General features: G+C 50.4%; 1 protein-coding gene across 3 annotated transcripts; it reads left to right on the top strand.

Moving 5' to 3' along the window:
• Nucleotides 1–1,324: 1,324 nt before the first annotated feature.
• Nucleotides 1,325–8,218, top strand: LOC101069425 (synaptosomal-associated protein 23). Of its 3 annotated transcripts, none has more exons than XM_011615199.2 (8): nt 1,325–1,576; nt 3,515–3,629; nt 4,936–4,977; nt 5,260–5,308; nt 5,614–5,731; nt 6,287–6,460; nt 6,529–6,673; nt 6,973–8,218. In XM_011615199.2, exons 2-8 carry the CDS (start codon nt 3,573–3,575, stop codon nt 7,033–7,035), a joined length of 648 nt encoding a protein of 215 aa, XP_011613501.1. In that variant the 5' UTR covers nt 1,325–1,576; nt 3,515–3,572; the 3' UTR covers nt 7,036–8,218. The 3 variants fall into 3 exon arrangements, with proteins under 3 accessions (XP_011613501.1, XP_011613495.1, XP_003962445.1); XM_011615193.2 differs by lacking the exon at nt 1,325–1,576 and adding an exon at nt 1,588–1,748; XM_003962396.3 differs by lacking the exon at nt 1,325–1,576 and adding an exon at nt 2,102–2,333.
• Nucleotide 8,219: the final 1 nt, after the last annotated feature.

Genomic DNA, 8,219 nt, shown 5'->3' with positions numbered 1-8,219 from the left:
AGATGTTCTCCTGGAAGTTACGCATAAACTACAGATTGGGGAAATGTTACAGCGCACATGATATTAATTAATCACCTGATTATCTGGGCTAATTCCATTGGCTGGAATTCGATTCATGTGGGACGGCAATTAAGAGAAGATTTTTGGCCCATATGATGTTGGTGTTGGCAGGAACTGACAAGGAAAGCTTGGAAATGCAGATGGCGACCCCTCCCCTCTATTCTTTTCCTCTATTACCCCCAACCCCCAAAGACTCTTTTCCTCTGTTGATTTCTTGCTCTAGCAGAGACACCGTTAAGCTACACGCAAATTCAATCCCCCTTCTTCCACTTTTGTCTGCGGTAACTGGAATGATTTAGGAATTATGGAATTAGGGCAGCGTCGCCATCCCTATTAATGAGGAAGGGCATGATGAAAGAGCTCGATCGTGAACGTGCCATCTGGAGTCACTGTTACATTTGGGTGCAATCGTTTCTTTTCCCCGCTCCCTCTTCTGTCTCTCTCTGGGCTCCCAAATATGTGCATTTTACACCTCAGCTGTAGTTACGGAGGAAATGCAAATTCTCACTGTGAGACGATGCAGCGGCACAGCAGGAATGTCAACTGCGGACCACATGCCTATACGTTGATCCCCACAAACACAGGAGTCTGCATGAAACATGTGTTATTGCTGAATAATGCATTCTATGTAGACTCTATTAAAAATACATGGGCAAAGGGAGGGGGCACCATAGAGACACCATGGGCAATTTGCTGAAGGCTGCCGGAGCATCCCCTGTGCCAATTTGGAGCTGTCTGATAATATGGCTAACTGTAGGTCATGCAGAAAGGGAAAACATTTAGTTTAGTGCTGCTTACAGAAAGGGCGCTGGAGGGAGAAAACAAACACACATCCGTTTTCCGTGTAGACGTTAACTGATAACGTTGACTGGCACTATGCCTAGTGGTCACCTTGAGCAGGCGCTTTTATGTTGTTTTGTTTTCAACCATAAAACTTGTTGAATTACGCAGCAGATCTGATGCCAGAGGCTCGGATTTTAGAGCATCCATCAAGAACCCGGCATGGGGGAAAAAACGCACCCAGACGCCTGTATTCTGGCCAAGAAAAGCAGAGAGGGAAGTGGGGGAGAGGGGGAGGTCTGGGTGAAGGGTAAATGCTGCACCCATGTGGGGAAAGTGAGCAGCGCCTCTTCCGCCGTTGAAGTCATATGACAGGACATGTGCTGCGTTCGTGGGCCGAATGGAAACGTCAGAACCATTACTCGCTAACCAACTTTAGATAATACCAAAGAGGAAGCGTAATTATCACATATCACACAATTTATGTATTTAGTGAAACATTACTTTGTTTATGTAGTGTGAAAATGACATTTAAACACGCACTCTTTATGCCATCGGTCATTTTTGCCCGCTGATGTGCTTTTTCCGACAACACCTAAAGGTATCAGGCGACACACTTCGGACGGACAGACGGTGGAACCACTGAAGGAATCCAGAAGTTTGTTGAGCCAAGTTTACACACCGAAAAGTAGGAGGAGTGACGGCATCATAACTTTAGAGACCGGAGAGGTGAAGTGTAAGTATCGGCGTGCCAGATAGACATCTCCCGGCCGTGTCCTCTCGACTTTTGAGAGCGGTGGCGTTAGTTGACAGGAAAAGCGGAACTGGCTAACTAGCAAGCTAGCGCCGAATTAGCTGCGTTAACGACTCATTACCGGGCTAAAGGTGTCCTTTTCAGAAAAAAAAATGTAAGAAAACCTTCCTTCTATAGTTTGTTTAACGACCCTTTCCTCGAGCCACCCCTTTAATTCATCTTTTCCTTTCACTTCTCGCTTTAAGGACCCAGCAGCCGCAACTTTGGTGTCGTGGGTGTTGGTCTCTATTTAAATGCATCTGGGTTCGTGTTTCTCAATCTAACTTTGGAAATTCCGCTGGACCCCGTTTCGATATCTACTCGTGTGTGTGCGGTTCTGCTGCATCTTTGGACTGATTTGCACCTGAACCGAATCTGCGGTTTTTCTGTGTGATCGGAGATCTGCTGACACATGTCGTAAACAAAAAAACCCACAGAAAACCACCAACTTCTGCAAACACGACGACGGTTTAGCGTTTTTGCCCCATGATAACTTCAGTGGAGCTTTTTATTAGCACCACATGAGTGAATGTTTAAAGCGGTGAGTGTGGAAAAGTTCCACCTCAGCTCGAGTTAAAGGAAGAGGCGGGTAGAGGATCTGGAGGAACAGGTTTGGGTTGAGGAACCAGAAATGTTCCCCTGTAGGAGATGTTGTCATACACTTGAAGCCGGTGCTCCGAAGGAACCGTAGCATGAGCAGGTATGTGCTCTCTGTTGGTTAAAATGCTCTCCTGGCTGTTTACCCCTGTGATGTGTGGTTCAGCGTCAGGTTTGAGGGACAAACGTGCAACATCTTCGCAGCCACCCGGGCAGTCGGATGGATTCCTCGGCTCGGATGGATTCCTCGGCCTTCATGTGCGCCCGCTGTGGCTCAGCGTTTACAAAAGGGCGCCGTGGGTGACTCTGTCCTCCCGCGGTGCAACAGTTGTAGATTCACATCTCTGTTTTGGCCGAGTCCACTCATCAGCGAGGTCCGTGTGAAGAGAGTCCAGGAAGAAACGCAGCGTCCACGGGACGTCCAAGTCGACTCTGATGCCCTCGCCAGCTCCACTTTCAGCTCCTCCTTCTCTTTTCCTGCCTGGGGATGTTGGCTGCTGCAGGGAAAGGGTTTGGAGGGCATTAGGAAGAAGAAAAGTGACTAAATCGTTACAGAAAGAGGGATTGCCAACAGAGGAGGGAGGGAAGTGAAGGTGGCATTCCTGGATGTTGGTGTTTAGTCTCCAGCAGGAAGGTCCGTCCTTGAGCTAATCTGTTCTCCACCGAAGAACACAAGGCTGTGATTGTGATGTCCTGATGGTCTGAGCAGCTATTTCAGTGCCTGGTGGATGGTGGGGCTGCGCTGAAGGTCAGCGGGCGCTCCGATCCTCTCTGGACTGTCATCAGAACTCCTGAATCCTGTCAAAACATTGCCCGACGCGTCTTTGCTAGCGCGGCGGCCCACACCCTCCTTTGGCTAACGCGCAGGAGCTTTTGATTCCTCTGCACTCCCGTGAGGTCCATTCTTCATCTTTGGCACGGCCGATAATGAACTGCGAGCGGAGCGCGGAAAAATGACCCTATTCTCAGCAGTTTTTCCTTAACGGCTAATCGCCATCATTATTCCAGCCCGTCTGCAGCAGCAGCCTCACCTCCACCCCCTTGTTGGCAACACTACGGAGCTTTATGACGTCTTCATTTTGATCAGCATCGACCTAAACGTGTCCTCTCGCTCTGCTGTCACGCGGAACCGTAAAACCCGAGTTTTCACAGCTGTTTTTGTGACTGATTAACCCACCGATCCCATAAAGCTTCACGTCCTAAACCATCGGCATCGTTCACGAAACCCTCCTGATCTCGTGATGCCATCAGTTTGGTGATCTGACCTTTGACCCTCTCTTGCAGGCCACAGAAAATCGAGCTCGGCGCCACGGGGGCAGCCTCCAACCCGGACAGCAGCAACATGGCAGACATGACGGTGGAGCAGATGGCCATGAGGGCCAACCAAGTGACCGACGAGGTAGAGACACAAGAACCCCCCCCCCCGACCTGCCTGCTGTTCAAAAATGGCGATTTCCAACTATTTATTCAGGCTTTAGTGATTTAATTGAACTATTAATTGAGGAGGTTAAAATGGGGCTACAACGTTGTGCTCATTTACTCCTTAGACATCAGCATCACTGAGTCATGATGGTTGGGATGTATAAATAAAAGGGGAATAGAATTCCCAGCTACCCTCTTCAGTCAGAGACGCTTATCGAGCTGTGGGAGTGTTGATGATCCGTTACTGTTTGGAAGGTTTGGTGTTTAACGGGGCCGCTAACCTCCTCTGCTGGCTGCTGTCAGCTGTATCTAAAGGTTTCATTATCTCACAGGTAATTGTCTAATCAGCCCTCGGGGGGGTAACTGTCTAGCTGGCTAGCTGTGCGCCGTCTGTTTCTCTCCGTCTTAACCTGCTCTTCTCTCCTCTCCTGTCTTTTCCGCTGCTGTTGCCTGGCAGCTCGGAGAAAAGCTGCATCTGATAAAGCTATCACTCTTAGCCGCTTCAGGTACGAGCGCTAAAGCTGTTTAACCGTGTCCCCTAACGGCAGAGCGAACACCTGTGGCCCCCAGTGTGTCTTTTAATCCACCCCTGAGGGGGAAAGTTCAACTATTGGGATTCCTCTGCTGGGATTTTGCTGGAAACCTACGTGAACGCTGGGAAAAAGGGCTAAAAAGCCCTCGCCGGTGTCACCGCTGTGGACGCTTTTGTTCTGGCTTAATGAGCCGTGTCGGAGGGAGTTTTCCCGTCGGTCCGCCCCGGCACCGCTCTGGCTAAAGCAGCGGATCCCCCCGGTCCGGTCCGTCTTTGTCATGTTCTCACATCGCTGATTAATGGAGCCAACGTGTCGCCGCGGCGCGGAGACGGAGGCTTGAGTGCCGCAGCCGTGATAATTGGTCGTTAGTGATGTTTTACAGCTTCCACTCCTGACGAACTCTGCTGGCTGCTGAGCTGCTAATAATAGAGCCACGCAGGCGTGGACTCACCTGAACCGACTGCATTCCAGCTCAGAACAGGGTGACATCATCGGCCTTCTGTCACATAGATCAAGGAAACGCCAACATGCTCTAAGTTCGGTGTCAATGTTACCAAACGGAGGAATCAATATTTGATGGATTAGAGGAAAACCGATTCAATCCCACCTAATATTTTGCTTCCTTTTTGGATATTTCCCTTGCTCCTCTGCAATGATCCCTTTTCCTTTCTGGCTCTGTGGATTCCCCACGTTCCTCTGCTCCGTAACGTGGGTCGACGCTGCTAACGGCCTGCGTGTTTCCCTCCTCAGTCCCTGGAGAGCACCAGGAGGATGCTGCAGATGGCAGAAGAGGTGAGACTCTGGCACTCTGCCACCATTATTGACACAAAAGAACACTGTCTGTCCAGGGGGGACGGCGAGGTTTTAATTAGCTCCTGTTGGATGGGGATTAGTGGAGATCTGCTGCTGATCTCTCAGATTTAGACCACTGACATTTTCACAAATGAAGCCGCGAGAGGAGACGTTTCTAATTAAATCTGTGAGCTGCAGCTGCTCTGAACGCTCAGACTTTTATTTTGAAAGGCCCCCCCCCGAACTCTGCCGTTTACGTCCTGTCTGTGATCTTGTTTCCAGAGTAAACAGACAGGAGTCAACACCATGGTGATGCTGGACCAGCAGGGAGGTAAACCCCCGTCCCAACACTCCCAGTATCCCCACATGTCTGCGTTCCCCTCGCCTTCCTGTTCCAACTTTAACATTTACATTAAAGCTAGTGGAAATCCCAGTATTAAAGCTGACTTAATGAGGCGTTTAATTACCTTCTGTTGGTGTCATTATTATCATCATTTTCATTCCTAAACACTCCGTCCGCTCGTCCCTCTCCCTGAATAATGAGGGAAAAAATCGCTTCTGGATCCGTGGCCGTGAGCTCCATTAGCTCCTCCCACTGACCTTTGACCCTGGCCTACCTTGACCTCTGCGTTGCAGAGCAGCTGAAGCGTGTGGACGAGGGCATGGACCAGATCAACCAGGACATGAGGCAGGCCGAGAAGAACCTGACCGACCTGTCCAAGTGCTGCGGCCTGTGCGTCTGCCCCTGCGACAGGTACACGTCCCCCCCTGTTACCGTGCTTCCCTCTGCTTGGGTCTGGAGCTGGAACAGGAAGTCGCTCCTGCTTTGGTGTGCTACACCGGTACCAGTCGACCCGGGCGCTTTGATAGGAGCTAATGAGGGATGATAAAACCAACATTGTTTTCTTGGCGATTGATTTATTTTTCTTTAAAAGTCGTTAATTCTTGGTTCCGCCGTGTTGCGAGGAAGCCTTCCGGGTGTTGTCGCCCCCAGCTGCTTCTCCATGGCAACAGCAGACGGGTGCTGCTGTTTGAGCCGCTTTAATAATGGGCTGGGGTTGAGTTCTGCTGAGGTTCTAAAAGGCTGCAGTGGAACGTGTGCAGTGGAACGTGTGCAGTGGAACATGTGCTTTCTCCTGTGTTGTAAAACTATAAAACCAAACTCTCTCCTCGCTGCGTTCACGCTGGAGACGGGGAATGTGGTACCACTACCACCAGATGAGGTAGGGTCGTCTGGGTGGAACTGGGCCTGACGGTTCCTGCTGGTTTCAGTGGGAAAGCTCCGACTTCACCAGTTTAATTCCTCCAGGGTGTCGTCTATCGAGCACGACTCGCGATACAAGCGCACCTGGGGGGTCGGCGGGGCCGACGGGGAAGCCGGCGCCAACGGTTCCAAGGTCGTCTCCAGGCAGCCCTCGGGGGTCCACAACGGCCAGACGGTCCAAGTCAGCGCTGGGGGAACCTCGGGCCCCTACATCAAGAGGTGGGTCCTGGGTTTGAATCGGGGACCCGGAGCATTAGCAGAGTTAAAGGTTCTGAGCGTGTGTGCAGAATAACCAACGACGCACGCGAGGATGAGATGGAGGAGAACCTGGGGGCCGTGGGCAGCATCATCGGCAACCTGAAGTCCATGGCTGTGGACATGGGCAACGAGATCGACAAACAGAACCGACAGATCGACAACATCACCGAAAAGGTGAGGAGCCGGGTCGGAAACGAATGGGAATAAACCGTGGGGAGACATTCGGGAGAAGCTGCCAGCAACAGTTGTGTAAAGATGGAAAAGAGCATGAATCTACCACAGGCCCCCCGAGGAGTGTTCTGATAAACAAACGGGAGCTTTGTTACGTCCAGTTTTTGTTTTCCTTTCTTTTTTAACCAAACTCCTGGAGGTCTAGCGCCGTAGATCCGTTTCCTTCCTTCCTCGGCAGCTGGCAGCGAGCCCTTCTCTGTTCCCCTCGGCTTTTCTTCTCATCACCTGTTCTCCTCTTTCAGGCGGATATGAACAAAGTGCGCATCGATGAAGCAAACCAGAGAGCCAACAAGCTTATCCAGTAGAAGACCTGGAGCCTCCACACACACACACACACACACACACACACCCCCACACACACCATGTCCTTGTGCATAATTTCACGTAATGGATATTAGTCAGGATTATTTTTTAGGTGTGCGCTTTTCTGCATGAATTCATGTGTTACATGTTTGTTGGTATAATGTGGTGAGTCCGTATGTCACAGCGGTCGTGTATTCAGTAAACAACCGTCCCTGCTCACCTTTAGTAGGAACTACGGCAGCCGGTGGGTTTAGTCGGTTTTTGACACACCGCCCCCTGTTGGTTGGACCGCGTCATTGCTCTGCAGTGTAATCAGCAAAGATTGGCTTTCACTCTGAAAAGGTTCTCCCTTAAATAGCTCCATTGTGTAATTAAGTAAATTATAAATATGTTATTGTTATGAGAGGATGAGCTTATTTAATTATTCTTTATCCAACAAAACTGGCCTGTGAATCTTCTTTTTTTTAAAACATTGTTCATCGACGCCATTTCAGGTGTTCTAATGCTAGTTAAGCTAATTCAGTCCGAATGTTGACGAGTTGTCGTAAAAACGGCGATGCTGTAAATTGAAAGCACTTCGACCTTGAAACCTTGTGAGCTCCTGCATTGTGGGGGCCGCAGCATCGGCTCGTCCTTCGTATGTGAAGAGACGTTCGTGTTGGGGCATCGTCGTCGGTCACAGGAAGTGTCCGACGGGCGGATTTATCACCTGAGGGGTGGACGTAAATACTGAAACATGCTGTAGCTGCGTATCAGCCCCGTCTCCTTCCTCTTCACCGTGTGGTTAATGCAGATTTATGGCACCGGGAGCCTCTGCAAGGCCCGTCTGGCAGCGCCTGAGAAATGAATCCCCGTGAGTGTGATGATTACAGCCTGCAAGTGTATGAAAACAGCTGTATGTTGTTGCTCCTGTGGGTGCTCATGGGAGCGGCAGCCCCGGTGCTTAAAAGTGATGGTCAGAAACAGGAAGGCGGTCGTTGCCTTGATGGTTACGGCTCACTTTGAACCCTGTCTCCGGTTCAAGGTGAGCCAGGACAGCGTCGGGAAACGCTGCCACGGGTCGGTTGGGATTCAAACCAGGATGTTCGTCGTGCAGCTGGAATCACCCCAGAAGAGTTTGGGTTGAATAAAAGAAAAATGGCCTCCTCTGGTTGGATTGTACTCAATAAATTCGTGTCCAAGTGAG

Source organism: Takifugu rubripes, chromosome 2 (genome assembly GCF_901000725.2).
Source record: "Takifugu rubripes chromosome 2, fTakRub1.2, whole genome shotgun sequence".
Lineage (NCBI taxonomy): Eukaryota > Metazoa > Chordata > Actinopteri > Tetraodontiformes > Tetraodontidae > Takifugu > Takifugu rubripes.
This window is presented reverse-complemented; position numbering and strand designations above follow the sequence as displayed.